The 21,490-nt window shown below is 44.3% G+C and overlaps 1 protein-coding gene across 1 annotated transcript in view; it reads right to left on the bottom strand.

The window, feature by feature from the left end:
- camta1a (calmodulin binding transcription activator 1a) overlaps positions 1-21,490 on the bottom strand; it is a 266,071-nt gene that overhangs the window by 111,167 nt on the left and 133,414 nt on the right. Inside the window, exon 5 of the mRNA XM_070839521.1 lies at positions 772-907. Coding sequence (XP_070695622.1) covers positions 772-907 — 136 coding nt within the window. The remainder of the gene's footprint in view (positions 1-771; positions 908-21,490) is intronic.

Raw genomic sequence — 21,490 nt, 5'->3', positions numbered from 1 at the left:
GGTAACACCAACTCCCTGAGAAACTCCCTGAGGTGTGTGGTTATGTGTACATGTGCGTGAATTGTGTGCATGTGTATACATGTGCGTGCACACGAATAGGAGACCAAAATCTCCCACCCTCACATTCCTACCTCTTCTCTATCTCAACTCCTGTGCTTGTATCATCTGTGCTTGTGACTAAACATGTGAAAGAGGCCAGAACCCGAACTTCAGCATTAGTGACAGCAAAGGAAGGGAAGGAGTCTGGATCTAAGACTTGCCTGGTCTCATATATGGGCCTGCTGATAAATCAGCCAGGGTGCCGGCATCGCATTGCCATCACCTCAAGTCGAGCAAGATTGAGCCTGGGTGAGCCAAGGACAGACACAACTGGGCCTTTTATGGCAGCGGCTGGTATGAGGAGTGACTTGGAGTGAGGTGAGGGAACGCTAGCTCCACAGTACTGCTTTGAGCCAGCAAGATTAATGTAGGCTCTCTGGAGCAAAGGCAACATCCAGAGCCTTAATAAGGTACAAACAATCGGTTCCACTCCACTGGCTTCCCAGGGAAAACTATTGTTGTGCCGCATTGTTTCTTGGTAAGGCTCCTTGGAGACGCAGGCCGACTGCAGCATGTGACTGTCTCCATTACAGCCAGGGGAGAGCTCACTGTAGACCTGTGTTTGTCTGTGTCAGGGTGAAGGTTGGCTCTCTCCCGCCCCATACCCACCCCCACACCGCCCTTTCTCGCCGAACACTCCCTCAAAATCCAAACTCTTGTAAGTGTACTCACCTCAACTCCCTGTACTTTCAACTTCATGTGATCCTCCCGTGTGGTCTTCCCATCTTTCCTCTTCTTCCAGCAGTAGCCATCCTTTCTGTACTTCACCTTCTTCCTATTGTACAATATCATCGACCCATTCTGCGGCCTGTATCCGTGGAGACAGGACAGAGAGAGGGAGAGAAAAAGATGAGTTGAGATGAGAAGAATTTTTAGGCAAAGCTACAGCACAGCTCGGGGACTCATTTTAGCGAAGTACAAAGAGGCCCGACACGAATCTGCGCCAGGCAGAAAATGCACCAGTGACTTAGATGACAAGATTTCTTTATGGTGTTTTTCAGCATTGGTATGCACAGATTGACAATGAACAAAGCACCCTTCAGCATACATTTCTTCAAATGAGAAGTGTGTGTGCTGCGAGCAGCTAAAGTGACACTCCTCACGGAGTAAATTACATGAAGGCCAGTGTGTAAGGCAAGCAGCATGGGGTTGGGGGGTGGCTTCCTTCCTTATCTCTCATTCATCCAACTTAAATGAGTTGTGGTGTTGGAAGTCCCTAGGGGGAAAAGAAGATCCTCCCTCACACTCCATTCATAATTCATTCTCCCTCCACCAGACCACAGCCTGTAGGCTCATAATGATATAATGTAACTATTTGATGATAATCTGCCTTTCCATTTCGATTTGTAATAGAGGCATTTGGTGCTCAGTGTTAAACATTAACAGAAAGTGTAGCATAAAACATTTATGATTTACTCAACAATTAGTGAACAGTTGAACATAGTGTGTGTGTGTGTGTGTGTATTGTGGTGTGGTTATGTATTATCAGTATGAATCCATAGGTATGCCTCGATGTGCATCAGTTTCCCACGGACGTTTGCACTCCACCAACACAACACACACACACACACACACACACACACATACACACACGCAACACACAGCTGCTATGATTTGGAGCTCTCCCAAATGAGAACAGGTTTGCCTCAGTGTTTGGTGCCTCACAGTGAATGAGTGGGAAAGCCGCTTGCCCAAGCTGCTGAGGAGGCAGTGTAACTGTTGAGGGGGGCTTAACCATCCATTCAGCTGGTGAGCCTTGTTAGCCTTGCGCTCACTGCTCACATGCGTAGACACAACACACACACACACACACACACACACACACACACACACACACACATAAAACCAGAAACGCAAATAACTAGTAACATTCTCATCAAAGACAAGAACAAAAGCTCGGTTGATTTGTGTCTTCTATAAAAATATTCAAAATAAGAAAACCCAGTGGTTGTTTTGCATTGTTTTGTTGTTTTTTGTTAAAAAAAAAAGAAAAGAAAGGAATTCACAAGGTTTATTTATAACACTGCATGCATCATTTTGCAGGGCTGCCTTTGGGGGCCAGGGTGCGTGTTTATCTTGGTATCACTCATCAATCATTTTCCCGGCCGGATCTCAGGGGCCAGCGGAGAGGGAGGAGAATGGGGAGGTGGGGTCCCTGCAGTCCCCCCTCTGTGGCCCCTGACAGCACCTTCTAATGAGAGACGCCACTCACACACTGACGTGCTCACTCTTTGCTGATCTCCCTTCTTCCCTTTCCTCCTCCCTTCCTCTCTCTACAGCCCTCTCTTCTTGCCGTCAGTCAACTCAAGCTGTGCACCAGGGAATGTCTTTGTCTCCTCCCTCACTCCAACTCGTCTTCTGCTTTCTCTATCCTTTTTGTTTCATCTGTCTCAGGATCCCTCACCTCCACTCTCCCACACCTCCCTCTCTCCTGCTGTCTGCTCCTCACTCACTGCCCTCTCTTATTTAGTAGTCAGCGTACTTTGCAGAAAACAACTATTAAACAGACATTTTTATTGGTCAGTTTGAAAAGTGGAACTGCTCAATGGTTGTGTGGGATATACAAGAAGTATAAATTGTGTTCTAGTTTACAGCACCTGTAATGTCACCCATCGTGGAGGCGTCATCATAAATGGTACTCATGAACTAAGAAGTTTGCAGATTGCTGCAATCTCAACGTTCCACAGATTTGCATCCCAAATGTCACTTGAAGGACACTCATTTGACATGCCTACATCAGCACTTCGTATCAATCAAACACCAGATTGGCCCTCTCAACAGTATGATCCTATTATTTGTTTCAATATCATTCTGGGTTTTGTCCTTCAAAAGATACAAGGAGTGTGTGCTTCTTAAAATGTAGCTCTGCTTGAGACAAAAAGATGGGCGCGGATGAGATAAGGCAGAAAATCAAATGACACAGGGCTATCTGATCTCCTCCAGAGCACTGGAAATTGGGGTGAGGCTTCGGTGTCAGAGGCTCCACGCCGTATTTATCGGCTCTGCGCAAAAACTTATTCGCTCAGCTATTTTTGAGGGACTGTTAGGTAGATGCTATTTTCAATTCAAGGCACTTTTGGACCTGGAGGAGAGCGCCTAGGCACCCACTCTGGAGTAGGTCTGAGGCAGAGGCCACTCTAAAATGCATGCTTTGGCAACATAATGTGTCTTCTCTCCCTCCTGCTGTCTCTTTCTCTCCCTCCGTCCCACTCATCTCCTACCACTGTATACTTAGGCGCTTCAATTAATCTTATCAGAATTATACATATTTATACATGAGGGGAAAAAGCTAACTGCTCTGTTATCAAAGAAGCGTGACAGGCGGCCCTCTGTCTCAGATGCCTAAATGTGGCAGATTAATATGGAAATACAGGCCTCTGACAAAGTGCACACAAGCTCCACAGCTGCCTCTCTCCTCTTTGGAGTTTGCAGCGATAATAAGCTTTACCCTCAGGGTGGTGTTAGGCCTTGTCCAGTCCTTTAGGAATCATTCATTTACCCAGGTAATGGCATTCACTCAATCAGATTTGTTCATTTGAAAAAGTCAGGGGCGGGTGGGGGATTTATGAGGTTGGCGACGTGTTCAGCATGGGTAACAAAGCTGAAGCAGGGGAGCCCTGGCCCACAGACAGGCAAAACACTACTCACAAGCTCAGCTTCACTGTCTAAAGGCCAATAGGCACCAACAGAGAAAGGAAGGACGGAGCTATAACAGGCAGACAGAGAGAGAGAAAATCTGCGTGAGTGTGAGAGACTCTTCTGTTCCAACAGGGATCGGTGGGGAGAATCCAAAGCTTTGGTGAATCATCCTGAAATCCTAAAATGTGAAAGCACAGTGATTGAATTTTGAAATCTGACTTGAATAAACCTTATATGTATGCAGACCATAAACAGGCTTACTGTGTAAGTGCATATACACATTTGGCAACTATTAGATATTGATAGAACAGCGAATGGAAACAAAAAAATCACTGACAAGCATGTACCATTTAATTATTGGTATTCCAGCTTGGTGTGGTATGAATGGTACGAATTCTGTGCCGTTGGATGTGCTCTTGTCAAAAGGGTTACACAGAATGAAATATTTCAGTCGTGGTGAACCAATGTAGCAGTAATAGCTGGGCTCTAGCCTCCCTCCCCACTTCCTCACGCTGCCCTATTCCCCATGATGCCCTGGGTTTGATTAATACTATACATGCTGTTTTTCTCCCCAGCAAGCTCAACTGGCAGTACAGCCAGGAGGAGAGAAGAGTAGAGTTAGGTAGAGGAGAGGAGAGGAGAGGAGAGGAGAGGAGAGGAGAGGAGAGGAGAGGAGAGGAGAGGAAAGGAGAGGAGAGGAGAGGAGAGGAGAGGAGAGGAGAGGAGAGGAGAGGCTTTGAAGATCGGAGGTGAGCTGGTTGAGGCCTGAAGTGGCTCAGGAGGGAGGCGACACCTGCTGTTCTCAATTACCCATCAGAGCCTTCAGCCATCATAGCCTTTACCCCACTGTGTCAACAACCACACTCACACCTACAACTCATCTACACACATACGTACACATACCTACATTTGGTGTTACACACACCAGCCCTATCACTTGTAAATATGAGGCACAAATATGTCCCTGAGCGCTGAGTTTCTGGTAACTCTGCTGCTCCATCTAGGGATAACATTAATAGAAAGAAGAGTGGCAGAAGAGAGGCACAACATCAATAACACCCTGATGGAGTGGTCAATACTGGTTCTGTCAATCACAGGTAAAACATGGGTCACATGTGTTAAAACACATGTGACATAACACACGCACACACACACAGACACACATTTGCCGCTGTCAACGCTGAGCAGAGGTGTTTCCACTTGTAATGTGATTATACTTCAAGGAACGGCACTCCAGCTCTTAGATGGCACATCATCTTTGAGCTTGATGTGTGAGCAGAAAGGTGCTGGCGCTGCTTTGGGAGCTCCTATCTGGACGCATCACGTGCAATTGATGACTCGCAGATAAGCTGCTCCCTTCAGCCTTGCCAAAGAATGCATCAGGAAGTGGGGCGTTCTCTAAAACTACTTTAAATGTAAATCTGCCACGGCCTCAGGATTGAGATTCATTGTCTGCGCTGCTCTGAACCCCTCCAACTCCCCCGCCAGTGTTCATATGTCGAGACGCCGCAGGTCGCGTACCTCTTTGACTGCCAATGAGGCCTCAGCGCCTGGTCACTGTCATGCCCACAGTTCTCACTACTCTAGTCCTGAGTGGCCTCAGCCCTCAACCATGAATGCTTAATTATGTATGGTAATTAAGAGAGTAAGGGGCATTGTGGTGGGTCAGTCAAGCGGAGCAAGTTATGCAACTGCTTTTAAATCAAATCGCATCCATTTTCTCTGTAACTTGTTAATCTTTTTTCCCTCTACTCTGGACTGTCTGGTAAATGCTCATGGTCATTTTTAACAAGTATTAAAGATAACGAAGGCAGAAATCAGTCATAGCTACTGAATCATAAAGTTAAGTTTTTCAAACATGATATCACGAATCTCCAAGGCTGTACAGATGGAGCACAATGTTTGTTTACCCAGTGTGTTCAACTAAATACAACAGTAATGATGAGAGGGTAGCTGGGCCCCTGCAGTTGTAATTCAAAATAGGGAGACAGATCGTGCGCCTCCCCTCTTTCTCTCTATCTATGCTGCTGGTGACTGCCACAGAACTCAGGCCCCGGCCCACTGCCCTCCAGCACAAAACAGATGTTCCCCCCGCACTTATCTCAATGAAAAAATCACAGACAATTTACAAAGAATATAAATTACGGTTGTAGCTACACATCAATGTCTCTGTCCCTAGAAGACCTTGTAAAGAGGATAAGGGTGAATTGGTGTGGGAGGGTGGGTGGATTGTTGGGAGACAACATGAGGCGGATGGAAGCAGTAGGGGAGGAGGGTGGTGTTGCTCTTATCTGGTCCACAGCAGCCCGGCAGAATGAGAGAGAGGCTGGTGACTGGCGGTGATGCTGCGCTGATAGCACTAAGCCGGTTTCATGCACATTTCAGGGAGGCTGCCATCACTACTCAGACTTAAAGCTCTCAGCTCCTGCCAGTGGATGAGGTTGGGACGTTATTTACAAATAGCCATGTCGTACACTGGTTACACCGCTCCATTCTCTGTGTCAACACACACACACACATAGCAGTAAGGGCTAATGTGCAGCTTTGATGTACAGCTTAGGTGACATGGAATTTGAATTTCACTGCTTGTAAGGTTTCGGCTGTGAGGACATTTCTTATTCACTTGAAATGCACACTGTTGCTGTACAGCTGTACTGTTGCTGTGTGTGTGTGTGTGTGTGTATAAGCGCATATAATATGTTTAACTGGGTTGAAATGTTGATGACGTTCAACTGCATGCTCAAAAGGCTTCCACATCATATTTGTGGTGAATGCTATTTTCAACATTTAGTCAGTATGCATATGCTTACTTGGAAGTAGCGACTACAGAGATGATGATTCATGCCTCACATCCTCTCCGCTAATCTTCACAAATCATCCGTGGTGTGTCTCAGTACATTGTAAATAAAGGTGCCATCAGAATGACGTTTCTCTATAGCCCGGCTCCTGCTGACAAATGCATGCTGTGTGTATGTGTAGACTTAAGTTTTGTAGCACTGCCTTATTATGACAATTTGTAAAGAGGATGCTTTTGTACTTTCAATAATGCATAAGCAGCGGGAAATTGCATACAGCCTTACTTTATGTCATGGGGTAGAGCTGCTGTTTTAGCAGCTTATGTTCTCCTATGGAAAGAACTACTAATGCAATTAAATCTAAGTCGAACGAGACTGCAGCAAGAAAAGGTCGGGTATTCATTATTAGTAACGACAACAACCTTTCTTTTATTAAAACGAGAAGCAGAAGAATTCAGCCACCAAGTTAACGATGTGGTCATGTACTTTGAAGAGCCCATTTCCAAGCAGAGGATCAAAGATTTCTATTTCTCTGTATTGCTTTCCTATTAATGCTCCATTCAACAAGTACAGTGAATTTTCATTTTATTGACAGTATGTAAGATAAAAGTATAAAAGCGAGCATGGAAATAAAAAGCAAGGATAGATCAGAGGAAGAAAAGTAAAAAGCAGAGGATCAAGATCTAGATTATAAAGCTGGACCACAAACCATAAAAACCTTAAGCCTGTCTGTACTGGCAAATGTTCATATGAAATATTACTATTTATCAGTATAAAACACAAAGTAATGATTTTACACTTACATTCTTAAAAATGGGACACCACCCTAGATGATATGGGGATGACAAGAGGACCTTGAAGTCCACATGAGGTGAGGGCAGTTGTCTGTCTCTCCAGAGACCTGGACAGAGACAGGATGGGACAAGGACAGGCTCTCCTCCCCATCATGCCTCATGCCAGACAGAGCTTATGGATCACCTGGACATGGCCCTCCTTGTCTCTCCTCTAGAGCAGTCAGTGCCACCACAGTGCCACCGACCTTCCCCTATTGATCCCCCAGTGACGGAGCACAGCTAAGGCCAGCTATTGAACCACTTATGATTAATTCACAAATCCTGCCTTGTCTACAAAAAAGGTAAAAGAACAAAGCACAAGAGGTAGGAACAAGTGAAAAGAGAAACGGATAAAGAGCCAGTGAGGTCAAAAAACTCTACTTTTTAAAGTGATACAGAGTTAGGACTGCTGCTTTACAAGCTGACCAAGCTATAAAGCACATGTCAGAGTCCCTTCTGTCACAAAAACATCAGCACAGTGATGGAGGGAAGTGGGGAGGGAGTGATAAAAAAGAGGAGAGAGAAAAGGGAGAGAGGCGGACAGAGAGAAAAAGAAGAAGAAGCTGTTTCTTCTCTCCCTTCTCTTATTCCTTGGTCCTATTTTAGTCATGAGGATAGACCAGTAAGGGCAAGAGTTTGAAATTGAGCTGTAACTCTATCTGTGTGCTGGAGCGAATCAGAAAGTCTATCCCACCTTTCACCTGGGAATCACAGCTCTCTCTGTGCCCTGTCTGGTCACCATACCAACCACAGCCAGGCATCATGGGATTAATTGGAGCCCAGGGCTCAGCGGCAGCTCAGGCACAGATAGAAAGCGAGGGGGAGAAGGATGGACATCAGCCATGGTCAAGTGATGGTGGCCATGCAGATCAAATCGAATTTCTGGCATTGCTTGCACTGCAGAGCTGATATGGTCTTGAGGTAGCACTAAACATATTGGAGTCCAAGCCACCTCCGCAGTAATGCTTCGATTGGATTCCAGGATGAAGTTCACAGCATAGCGCTCTTTTTCTTCTCTGATCCCTGCGTGTGATGTGGGGATTTTACACAACCACTGACACACTGTGATTCGCCTACGTAAACACAACCTGTGCCAGAATGTTGAGTATACAGAGCATCAACAGAGGGGAGCCTACTGTGTCGTGTATGGTCTTGATATGAGATAAATGGGAGAATGACAGGTGAGGATGAGGAAATACAGTCATATTTCTCAGCAAATTCAGCAGTCAAACAGAAAGCTGAAGTGAAGTCACAGCCACTCTTGAAGTTGTTTGATTTCTATTTATAGATGCCTTTGAGCATTTGACCAGAGACTTTTACTGATTAATAAGCATCGTCCACATACAGATAAATAGAAGCTACTTGAAAAAAGTATCTTAAATCTTAGAAACATAGCATAAAAGGCAGAGCAGCGGTGTATCCTACCTCTATGGGAATGTGCCAGTATGATGCCATTTCTTTTTCACAGCTACATCAAATGATGCTACATGCTGTTTACTTCTGTTTAGCTGCTGGCAATTAAAAATAATGTCCAGCAGAAGAATCAGTTAATTTATTGATGATCAAACTGAGCTTTGACAAGCATTTGCACTGCTGCAACACAGCAATGTGTGTGGGACAATCAGTATGATCCCACTTTCTACAAAACAGATTAAAGCCGTTTAGCTGGCCAAAAGATCAAACTGTGGTATTGGGAAGCTTTCAGCTGTGAATGTGTGCAACTGTGTCCGTGTGGAGAAGGGCATTCAGGCTCAGTGAATCTACTGTACCCTGGTTGAGCAAAGTAAAGCCAAAAAAAAAGACAAAGGAAAAACATGATGGCTAGCCCTGTTTAGTTGTTGACAATTAAAAGTAGATCATGCTGTTTCTGTAGAAAGTGTGGACACTGCACAGTTAATGTAGACTGTTAATATAGACACTGACCATTAAACAGAACTGGCGATGGATGAAGAGAAGCTCATCCAGGCCCATTCACAGGTCTAATACACAAACAATCCTCATGGAACTGCTTGACTAATGTGGATGAACACTGCTGAACATTAAGAAAAGCTGTTGGGTTTCTGAACGTGACATTATTTGTCACAGCCAGTACAGATATCCAAGTAGAGGGTCTGGCCTAAATAGGCAAGAGAATATAAATACAAAACTTAAATGACTTAAAAACATACATAAAACACATCAGTCTGATTCTCGTGTCCTTATGAACCCTGATATTTTGTTTTTGTTATCCTGTTGATTGCTTGCATTTTTTAAAAATATGTTTTTTGGGCTCATCATCACACAAACTACGCTCTAAAATCCTATTATCTATGCTTTTTTGATGTTATTTGTTGAGTGTGAATAATCCAATAGCACAATGCAGAAAAAAAGAAAGGTATGGGGAGATTGACTGAGAGGAAAAACTGAGAGGGTGTGGGTAGTATATGATGTTATGGGTGAGAGTGTTAGTCAAGTGGTCCCACAGGCCCCAACGCTTTCTCACTCTCAATTTCTCAGGGTATGTTTGTATATGATGACCCTTGACCTGGCCCCTGGCACATGTCTGAGATCACTCCGCACTGTCTCTGATGCATCAGTTGGGGCCAGGACCTCACACACAGAAACACACAGAGCATGACTGAGCGATGCAGAGGATAAGTCAACTCTGCTTCTCCTGGTTATACACACTAACACTGATAGGCTTTACCCAGACAATGAAGATGATAGACTGTGTGTGCCACACTATGTTTATCTACCCTCGTCCAGCTACAGACTCCCACAGCCATCCACCTGTGCATGTACACACACATCTGAATACACTCATAAAGTAGTCAGCAAGGCACACCTCTAATCATGGCCACCTCTGCCTTTTCATTTTCCAAGTTCAGTGGCCCATTGAGCTCCCACACACTAAATCACATCAACACTCTCTCCTCCATAAATGATCCACACACAAACATTCTCTCTTTCCTTTCCTTCCTCCTCCTTTTGTTTCTTAAAAGCATACGCATACACACACACAGCACACGCACGCATAAATATAAAGACAGATACACATAAGCATGGCTGACATGATAGTAGGCATGGCATAATAAATCCCACACAGTTAGGGTGGACTAAACACAGATGCAATGAGCATCTAGCCATGCCTTCTGGATACGGAAGAGGTGTAACCGTCCTATTCCAAAGCCATAAAATGTTTATCCTCAGTCTGGCACAGAGCATGACTTTTACACACTTCCTGCAGCAGCATTTCCAAACTACAGCGGCATGCAAGCCTGCCACACCGACCTATTTGATTGAGTATTTCCCCCATATTTGACACACCAGTGAGTCTGCTCATCAGTCAGCTCAGCAAGTAGGCTGTGAGAATTGGGGGGAAGAGTCAAGGCAGCAGCCACAGCATGGCAAAGAGTTCGCTTCTGGCTCTGTGCCACATACAAGGCAAAGGGAGACAAAATGAAATCTATGTTTCATTCATCAGTGTGGTACATACAGTTAGTAGCAGAAATTACACATCTTCACAACTCATTAGCTGCTCATATTTCTTTCAAATATCATATTCCACAGGATTTTCTTTGATCAAATGGTGTGTAGGGGGAAAGGGGGCTGCTGCCCTGAGACCATGTCAATGTGTAAAGAATGTTACACAAAACTAAAAACCATTCTTATTTCTGATCCAAATCTCTGAGTCTGGTCCATGATGTACAGCAGAGACAGTGTAGGGAAATATCCATGTACAATACTGATTTTCTTTCCCACTATGAATTTACACTATTTGTTTTTTAGGAAAGTGGGTCAGCCCTGATAAAACACTGGGTTGAGAGAGACAGTGGGTTTTTTATATTTAGAGGACCCCATCCCCGCCCACACACACACGCACATGCATACACACAAACATGGTCCGTTGATCCCGCTGGAGCCCCACTGTCCAGCTTGGAAAGATTCTTGGAGGACAATGAGACACCGCTCTGGCCAGTGTTGGCATCGTGATGAACTACTTCTGGAAGCAATCATGTGAATTTACATCATCCCTTGACATTTAGCCTCACACTCCACACACTATCAGTGTAGGGTGTCTTGTCTGTGTTGGGATTTAGAGTGTGCCTATATGTATGTGTGTGTGCCTGTGGAATTAAATATCTTTCCTTGACATTTAGCCTTGCTGTCCACATGGCGCGCTGTAGGAAAAGGCAACATGGGAATGCCAATCTTGAATCCTGAAACATATTATTTTGTGTGTGTGTTGAGTGTGTCTATCTATGTGTGTATGTTTTTGTGCAACCGTGTCAGAATTGGAATACACAGTTATTAAGGGGGAGGCCTGCCACTCATGTGTCTCTAGAGACTGAGGAGACCAGACACCATATAGGAGGAAAGGAGAAGAGAAAAGGCAGACGGAAGGGAGAAACAGAGAGAAGCACAACTAATGAAGGAGAGGAAGGGAGTGGTGAAAGTGTCAAGGCACCCATTGTATTGCTGGGCAGGAGCAGTAAAGACAAGCCAGTGGCCTCTGCAACTTTAAGATTGCCATTAAACTCTCGCCTTACTCGTGTTTATGGTTGGCTTTGTGTGTCAGAGGAGAAGGGGATCGTAAAGCGGGGCTTTGTCTGTCTGCCATCGATTTATTTCCTTCGTTAGGGTGATGACACTGCCTGCTTATGATGTCCTAGCACAGACTGTAATTACAGAGCACTTCTGTCTTTATTGATGTCACTTTGTTAGTTTAATTACGCTATATTGGGTTTTAGAGTCGCGGCAAGAGCAAAGCTATGATGTAGGGCAAAAATCATCAATGGAACATCCTCTTTTGAAGATGTCGGGGGCAGAGAGTTGGGAGATAATTATTTCATAGACAGACATCTAAAATAGACCTGGTGCATCTCAACATCTACAAAGGCAAAGAGAAGGTAATCTGAAATTTAATGACTATTCCGTCTGTGTTATGACCAAAGTCAGAGGGAGGAGGCTGTGAATGTGATGAGGGCCTTAATGGAAATGAAACACCTGGGTTCAACCTTGAGATCGACTGTTTACGCGCCCAGTCCCCAGGTGCTGGGGTTGACTGAGAATCGCACAGTATGAGAACCATTGGTGTGTGTGTGTGCCTGTGTGTGTGCACAAGTGTGTGTGCATACAGTGTATATATGATGGGAAGGGACCCAGGGGGAAGCAGTGCCATGTGAAGGTGACCCTTGAGGGGAAGAGGAGGAGGGAGAGGCCACCTGCTTGCTGGCGGTAGCGAAATGAGGGTGACAGCCATCCACCTGTCTGAGAGAACTCTCATTCCAGACCCCATCTGCCCACCCCCTTTGGGATATCTCCTCCCCAGGGGACCCTGTGACCCTCGCTGTCGTCCAGTTGACCAGGCCTCCTGTCCACTGTCCCTACGGCCAGCTAAAACTGCCAACGCTCACCTCCGACCAGAGGCCATTGTGGGGCACTGTAATACAGTACAATACATTGTGGGCTGTGCAGCAGACATTGGCAGTTTTACTCTGTTTCTCCTTTTCTTGTTTTAAAGTGATACAGGCCCCCAGGCCTTATGTGTCAGGCTGTGCTTTAAGTCTCCTGGCTTGGCTAAGTCATCACAGGTAAGCCAACAAGGAAGGCCGTTATTTGCTCTCTTTTTTTCCCTTCTGATGTTCTTCAAACTGAAAACTCATCATGGTGTTCTGTAGCACAGATAATCGCTGGCCAACAACAGAGCAATTTGGCAACTCAAACAATGGTCACATATAGTGCACTGTCTATTTGTCACTTCTCTCTCTCTCTTTTGCACGCTCTCTCTCTCTCCCTCTGTGCATGCAGCTGCTTGTGTTTCTTGCCATTGTAGAATGGAACACACACAGAATATCATTCTCTCGCCAAACAATCCACCCTGTGGACAGATCTCTTTATTTAGGGCTGTCTGACTGCCGTCAGGCCCACCCCCCCCGACTCCCATCTCTGCAGACCTGTGGCCTGGACCTTGGACTGTGTTTGCTCTTTCTCTAGGGACTTCAACCACATAACTGAGTGGGGTCTGTGTGGAAAAGACCAACCAGTCTTCTGACATGTCTTCTCATCTCCAACAGTCCTCCAGGGCTGACAGGCCTGCTGTATTCTACCTCTCTGCAGAGGAAAATTTGCTCTGCTACAGAAGAGTGGAGTGGTATAAAAAAAAAAAACTGAGAAAGTATGATGGAGAGATGAATGGAAAGAGCAAATAAGAAGGGGATTTGAGAGGTGGAGGGAATGGGGCAGCAGAGAGACACTTAAGTAAAGAGATACATCAGGTCTTTGCTCTTGCAGAGAGTGTCATGCAGGAAAAATACTGACTTGCCAGAAAATAGTGTGCCCACAGTAAGGCAAATCTAATTTAGGGAAGCTTACTAAGATTTGTAATTAAGGCAAGTTAGGGCTTGGAGTACCATCTAGGAGCTGAATCTCTCTCCTCTCAGGCTATCAGAGCTCTGTGTATGTTCTGCATGATTGCCTGTTGATTTGCAGCATATTGGAGTTACCCTGGCTGCCTCCCTGGAAAAAAGACACAATGATATCTCTACCTATTCATGGCAGACATCAGAAAAACTGCTCTGTTGCTCCTCTAGGTGGGTGAGGCTTTCATTCTTGCAAAGATTTTCAGAATCATAAAAAGTTGAGCATGAAATGAGAGGGCCTCTCAAGATGCTGAGATGAAACAGTAAAAGCACGAAAGTGAGAAAGGTACCAGAATAGTAAGATACTGAAAAGGAAACATCAAGTAATTGGAAATAACAAGAACAAATTAATGCAGGACAGGAGAACTGGATGAGGCAAGATGCAAGATAAGCAAAAAGAGAACGTACAGTTTTTGTTTTATATAAGTAAACAGAAAGTCAGAATAAATTGCATTTTTTAATGTTTGGTGGGTTCAACAGGTGGCCCATCATTAGATCTGGTGAGCTGGCAGATAGGTAACAGTGGGGGGTGGTGGTAGTGAATAAGGTGCTTGAGGAGGTGTAGGAAGCAACAGAGCGCAGGAAACATCCACGACACACAGCCATCCCCCCTTATAGGCTGTGCTTTGATGCCTTAAGAGTAAATGTATCATTGGTGTGGCTCCTGGCCATTAAACATGCCAAGGGGCAGACCTAATTATTGATAGATACACACACTTACATTCTTGCACAACATGTCCTCACATTCACCAAAAGAATTACATGTGCACACTGCACAGAGGATGCCTACAAGACCAGGTCTGTATGTTACAGCAACCCTACTCATGTGAGGTAACTCAAAACTCAGTTGGACCAAGACACATTTTCGGGGACTCCATTTTCTTTTTTTCTAGCCTCCGGCCTGTGAGACACCAGTGTGGAATATGAAATAGCCTTTGCCATCCTAACAGCTGGGATGACATAGCCAAAACACTCCTATCACAGATAATTGTTGTAGGAACAAGAGCGTTGACCAAAGTCTAGCCTCAGTATAGAAACTGAAGCTGCAGCGCATGTGGAATCTGCAACAGATCCCAGCATAGTGTTGAGTTTTTGTTGCAGCTCAATCCATTTATTACCATTCATCTGCAGATCTACACTCGTGATTAAAAAAGTTAAACTACTCATAAATCTTTGCTTATCACAAAATGCTAAACTGGCTCCCACATCAATAGCATTAGTGTGCGCTTTGGCCAAAGGCAAGACAGAGTAATAGATAGTAATAGGGTTTACTACAGGAAGGCAGGAGGCGTAGACAGGGAAAAGCACACTGATAGACAAAAAAGGAAGAATGTGTAAATAAAGAGCAGTGGAAGACGGAGAAAAACGGTTAGGGGAGAAAAATGGAGTCTGAGCAAGAGAAAAAGAAGGTAAGGGGTGGTGAGAGGGTGAAAGGAGGAGGGTGACGAGGAGGAGTGGGAAGGTTGGTCTCATTACTATTAGACCTTTTCTCTCCCTGCAGGCTCAGGTGACCCCAGCTCTCTAGCCCTCTGCCTTGCACACCACTAATCATTTGGTTTTAATCACCGGGATATTCTCCCCCTTTGCCCCTCCCCCACATCACCCCCCCTCTCTTCATGCCCTACTGTGTGCCCTAGCCTTTGCCAAGGTCCAGCTAATTTTATTCTAATTGGCCATAGCCTGGGCTGGGACTGATCTGCCTCATTGTCCTCATCCATCCGTCCATCCTGTGTCTGTTCCACCCCTCGTCCTTTCTGTTCTTCTAGTCTCTCTCCTTCTCTCTTGGTGCCTTCACAACTTTGCGCATGTGCTTGTTTCTTCATCTCTTCACTGCCTCCTCTCTCCGCCTCATCTCTCTTTCACCTCTAATTTTTCTTTTTACCCATATGCTGCCATGGCAGCTCCCTCCCTCTGTCTGTCTTTCATGGCATTCAATGACATCACAGTTGTGCCGGCGCTTTCCAATTTCTGTTTTTCCTTTTTCCTGTTGACCTTACATTCCACCAGACAAAACAAATAGCCTTGATGTTGTCTGGCAACAAAAACCTTTGTGTGACTGCCTTGATCCACACACAATGGCATGAAAGGAAAATGTGAAGCTGTTCAATTAGGTAAACCTGATGGCTAAAGTCTGCTGTTCTCCCTCTTTTTCATGTAGGAGTGAGAAGACACAGACTGTGCATCAAATGACACTGAAAAAAAATGAGTGTGCTGTATGAAGAACAAAGGGTGATAAGATGCCTGCTGGCCAAAAAGCACACAGAATCAGAATGAGACAGACAGTCCAGGGAACTGGCTGTCTTTAACGAGCGAAGGAAAACATGATCGCTCTGAAATGTTATGTGTGCTATTTTACGTCATGTGATTTTTGACATGTTGCATTTGGAGTTTGTTTCTCTTATCAAACCACAGGAGGTGAGCGGATTTTGGTGCATGAATGTCTGAGGGTAGATCTTGGTCATGTTCATTTAGCTCCTCTCACCAAAAGTCATTTATTTAAAATTTTCAGATTTTTCTAAAAAGCAAGTCTTCTTATTAAGTGCCTGAACATAAAGTATTTATAGCTGCTAGCTAATTGGCTTGTTGACAAAGCTTACAACATCGAAGCCAAATCTCACAACATTGGTCGTCAGGGCTAACTTTACCTGTCGCAACAAGCAAAAGAGGACAGAGGAAGATGGAAATCCTGCATTACAATCACATGCTACAAATTCTCTACTTTTCTTTTCTCCTCCGGATCAACAGCTCCAATAAATTTTCATTACACCTGTGTGAAGCGCTTCAAATAGAGCCACAGAAGCAGAAACTAATTACTTTCTAATTTATTGACTAATGGCCACAGCCCTGGGAGACAGCTGCAATTGTTCTAACAGTCCTGCTGCTCCGACTGCACTCAGGTCCACTTTAGATTCATAACCAAAATAATTTATCATTACAAGCACATTAAATTGAACCGTATAGACCATAACAGTGGTAATTTATATCATTTTGTTGTTAAGGATGCTTTTCCCTCCCCTGTCTTGAAAGCATGCAATCTTTGCGATGGGATTCCTCTCAAGCCAGTTGTATGTGGCAGGTTCACTTTGTTCTTCAAAGAACTCTTTGTTTTCTGCCTCATTCACTATTTGTTGGAGCTTAAAGTAGAAAGGAAACAAAAAAGGAATGTGTGACCTTAAAAAGCCCGAGAGGAAGTGTCTGTGTTACACATAGCAAACATGACGGCAAGTGAGAAGACTACTATCATTGCCCGCACGTTGTGTGCACAGGGCATGATCAAAACATCAACATGAGAAGCAGATAAGCTGCCTCTGTACTGACTTGAAGTAAACTTTGCCATGATTTAGTTTCCAGCATCCTTTTGCCAGCCAGGCAAACTCTATGCTGATAATATATTAAATTTGAGCAATTGCTTTATCTCACACTGCATCTCTTTTTTGATGGGAGCAATGCCTTCCAGGATGTTAACGGAACTATCAGCAAGACACAAATGGTCACCCAGTGGTTTAAACAGCATGATAACAACATTAGCCATGTGTCAAGGCTTTCTTAATCACTACAGAGGATGCCATTTGTGCATTGACGGGATATGAAGCAAAGCATGAGATGGCATTTTCCACTGGCTTCATTAAGATGGAAGGCCCATGTGATCATGCAAATTCATTATGTAAGCAGTGATTAGCCTTGACCTCGCCCTCTGCTAGGTGAATGGTCTGAAATAATGCCAGAAAAAGCAGTTTACAGAGCCAGTATGTAGCCTGTATACAGAATAGAACAGAATATGTGTATTTAAATACTGGCAAACCGGCGTTCTCCATAGATATTTCTCTTCCAAATCATTGCAGAGGAGAACAAAACATAAGTAATCACAACACAATTTCCAGCTTCTATGTGCTGATGGTTTGTTCCTCCTTTTAGGAGGGTTTAGGAGTTTAGCCAGATTTCAGCAGAAAGGCCATTGGATCTACGGGAGGAATTCCAACCTCCCACGGCAACACCAACAACCGATCCAACCATGTTGATAGTACCAACATTGTATTGTGTTGTGTTACTAGAAGCTTAGTTGACGGTGGTGCCTGAGGGAGGGTCTGAACAGTAGCAGTCTGTCTCTGTGGGAGGGAACCTCCATTCACACCTCCCTGAGCATGGACATGCCAACTGCTCAAATTTACACTTCTACCAGTTTTTCAATCTTTAAAAGCCACACGCAGCAAAATTGTGCAAATTCCACAATTCGAATCAGTAACAACAAGGATGTGGGTGACCTTTTGCCTGCAGTTTCACCAGCAGTTTCTTGTGCTCACACACTGTGTGCCTTTGTTACAAGCTGATCATTGGCTGGACACCTTACGAAATAGGTCATAAAGTGATATGGCCTGGCTGTAAATCTTCATTCAAAGCTTTTGTAAAAAGAGCAACACTAGAGGCAGCTCACACAAGCTTATGTATCCATAGCAACAATATTACTGAATCACATGTAAGACTAATAAATGCCAGACCTTAAGTTCGCACCTCAAAGGGATGTGGAGTCAGATGTGTATTTCTATTTTTGTTTGATCATCAATTACACCCAGAAACATATAGACATACATTAAAAAAACAAATATTGGCACACAAATGCCACACTCCACCCTCCCTTTCTCATACTCTCTCTCTCGCTCTGTGTCCTCCTCTTCAGACATTCCAGCTTTCACAGGCTGATCAATAGAATCCAGCAGGCCACAAATACAGAGAAATGGGTGTGTGTGTGTGGGGGGAGGTCCCATGGGAGAGACAATAAGGACATTGAGAATAAAACAGCGACACACAAACAAAGACACGCACGAACATGTACACACATCTCGTCCTATATCCCCTAGCCAAGCAGTGACGTCAGCCTCCTGTTTAAGACACAGCCCACCTAATGGAGCATAGCCAAGGCACGATATGTGTGTTTGTGTGTGTAACTACGTGTATGTGTGAAATAATGTTGGACTGAGAGACTTTACCCGCTACAGCAGAGGCAAGGGAAGGACACACCACTACTGTGGAACGCACACAAAGTCAAGCACAATAGCCATTAAATCAAAAGCAATCTCTCTGCTCCTGGCAATTCATACTCGGAGTACCTTTACACCTGCATGTACCTGTACATACACAAACCTGAAAAATACCACTATTAAATACACTGCATTACTATTAGGTTACTTTAAAAGTGTGGAAAGAAATGTAGGAGGAAATGACATTCCAACAGTACATCCTCTCCAAACCTGAACAAAATGTGTCAGCAGTGGGAGTATAAAATCTCTGAATGAGAGTTTTTTGGCATAGGAGATATGGAGAGAAATCAATTTCAGGGCCAAGTATGGTGCCAAGGACGTCCAGAAGGGCATAGCTCTGTTGATCTGTTCATATCAATTTGCTCCCTCCTGCAGACGGAGAATGCCACAGTGTGCAGTGCTGCATCTTTAAGGAATATCGCCCTGATAACGGTGCCATAAAACACATCATTTTACAGTCAAACCATCTCTGTCTCAAATGCACTTGGAGCGGAAGCCATTTTCAAGCAACATAAAGTTTAACATGGCGCTACATCTGCCGAGCTGCTAGCTTCCATGCTACATGGGACTGAGCGATTTAATTAGGGGACATGGAATTGCGTTGTGCGGCACTGCAATGAGCCCCACCCTCTCAATCCCGACCTGATCCCTGCTGAACCTGCGGTCATCCCTGGCAGTGTAGGGTGCATACTGAATTACAGTATCCACTATGCAGTCTGACAAAAGTTTTAAAAGTTTGCAACAACTGTATCATAAAACACTTTGTCACACCATTGCGGCACAAAGTCCTTGGATGGGTGTGATTATGCAGACAAGTAGCTAGTTTGTACCAGCCTTCCAGTTTCTAAATAGCACAAAACATTATGAATTATACCATTTTAGCCTCCATGATTATGTGACGATGTTAAACATCATGAATATTTTATATATAGATATACAGATGGCCCATAATAATGCTATTATAACAGAATATTGCTGCTGGATGCCAAACATATTAATATTGAGGTATTTGTGAACATCCAACTATCTTTTCATCCATCTTAAATAGACATTTTCTACATGAATACATACTGAAAATAAACCCAGTCAAAGGCCAGAGCAATTTCACAGAAAGGCATAGCAAAATAGCTAGAAAATAAAGTAGAGATTTAGATGAGCTGCTTTGATAGTCATTAGTTGACTGAGAAGTGAGTTTCCCCCAGTTGAGATAACTTTTTGAACAATAAAGTCTGCCTTGAAAAGTCATAAAGAAATCTTTGAAAGTTTCCCCTGATTTCTAATAGAGCCTCCCTCCACTGAGCATTTCAACCACCTGAGTGTGGAGCGACCTAATCACTAATTCATCCTAAATCAGACAGTATAGATTACAGATTGTCAAGGGCCAAAGTTTGATTTTTGCCTTGACCATGTGAAAGTAGGCTCCCAATATAAATTTAACGGATCAATGCCAATGGAGGGCTGAGAATTGTGAGGGACCTTACCATTTTCTGTTGTGAATTACCATGCACAGCTGGGATCACTGTGCTCTGTGGACCCTTACTTAGATCAAAATGATCTATACACAGCTTAAAAAGGAAACATGTCAACTGTTTAGACTAGTGAAAAAAACTGCTTTGTAACGCTCTACAATAAAAACGTTTGAGCAGATGCACACAGTCACTTGTTACCCAAAAAGCAAGTACTATGACATATCCTCAAATGATAGAATATGAATAAATATCAATCTTGGCTTTGTTTAGATGCTCCATAGGGGTGTGTGGGTCGCAATATAAGTTCCCTAATGGCAATCCAGATAAAGAAGTGATGTGTGGGGTTGTGGGTGAGAGGGGGTTGGCCAGATGGAGACACAAAGGCAAAAGTTCAATTAAAAATGTTGAGGGAATCAATTTGTTTGCCTTAATTACTTTGTTAATTTGTTAAAGCATTTACTTCGAAAAATCCTGTGTCACATTTTCTGCTGTGATAATGGAGCTACGGGGAGGGAGGGGCGGTTGGATGGGTTGAGTGCCTTTTAAATGGCTTACCCTCTGGTTCTAAACACAACGCTCAGTATGCCTGCTCGCCCGTCCCCGAGTCTCTCTTGCAGGGTGTGTAGGTAATGAGGCCCTCCTGTAGTGCTGCGCTCCACTCCTCTGTTGGTGCAGAAAAGCGCACCCCCACCACGTCCTGACATTCTGACAGATAGGAGCCGCGGAAAGCATATGGCCAATGTGGCAATGCCTCCGACGCCCTCCAAACTGTCGTAGGGCTCAGGCATAATGAGCGGTAGAGGGATGAGCCCAAGTCCTACACACAGGAGACATTAGTCATCAATTTTTTCCTCATCTGCCACAGATCAGCTAGAAAAAAGGGGGGGGGGGAAACTCTTAACTCGTATAAGAGTCAAGAGATCCCATGAATTTGTGACTTAACAGAAGAAAGCCATGTAGTTTAGCATGGCAGTCAGACAGGAAGTCTGTGAGAAGGTGCATATCTAGGATGACTGCCAGACGTTGGTTTCATGAGACAATGTGGGCTCTTGCAGATAAATGGAACAATTATAAGTTGCTGGTTGACTGGTTTAGTGGTTTGGCTACATTTTACATGCGTCACAACATGGAGTCAAGTGGCAGACAGTCAGGGTAGAAACAGAGAGGGATGTCACTGACTGAGGCAGGAGTGAGTGATGGTGTGTTCGGCCAGGAAGT

Source organism: Pempheris klunzingeri, chromosome 11 (assembly GCF_042242105.1).
Source record: "Pempheris klunzingeri isolate RE-2024b chromosome 11, fPemKlu1.hap1, whole genome shotgun sequence".
Lineage (NCBI taxonomy): Eukaryota > Metazoa > Chordata > Actinopteri > Acropomatiformes > Pempheridae > Pempheris > Pempheris klunzingeri.
Note: the sequence above shows the minus strand (reverse complement) of the source record. Positions and strands in the feature narration are given on the sequence as shown.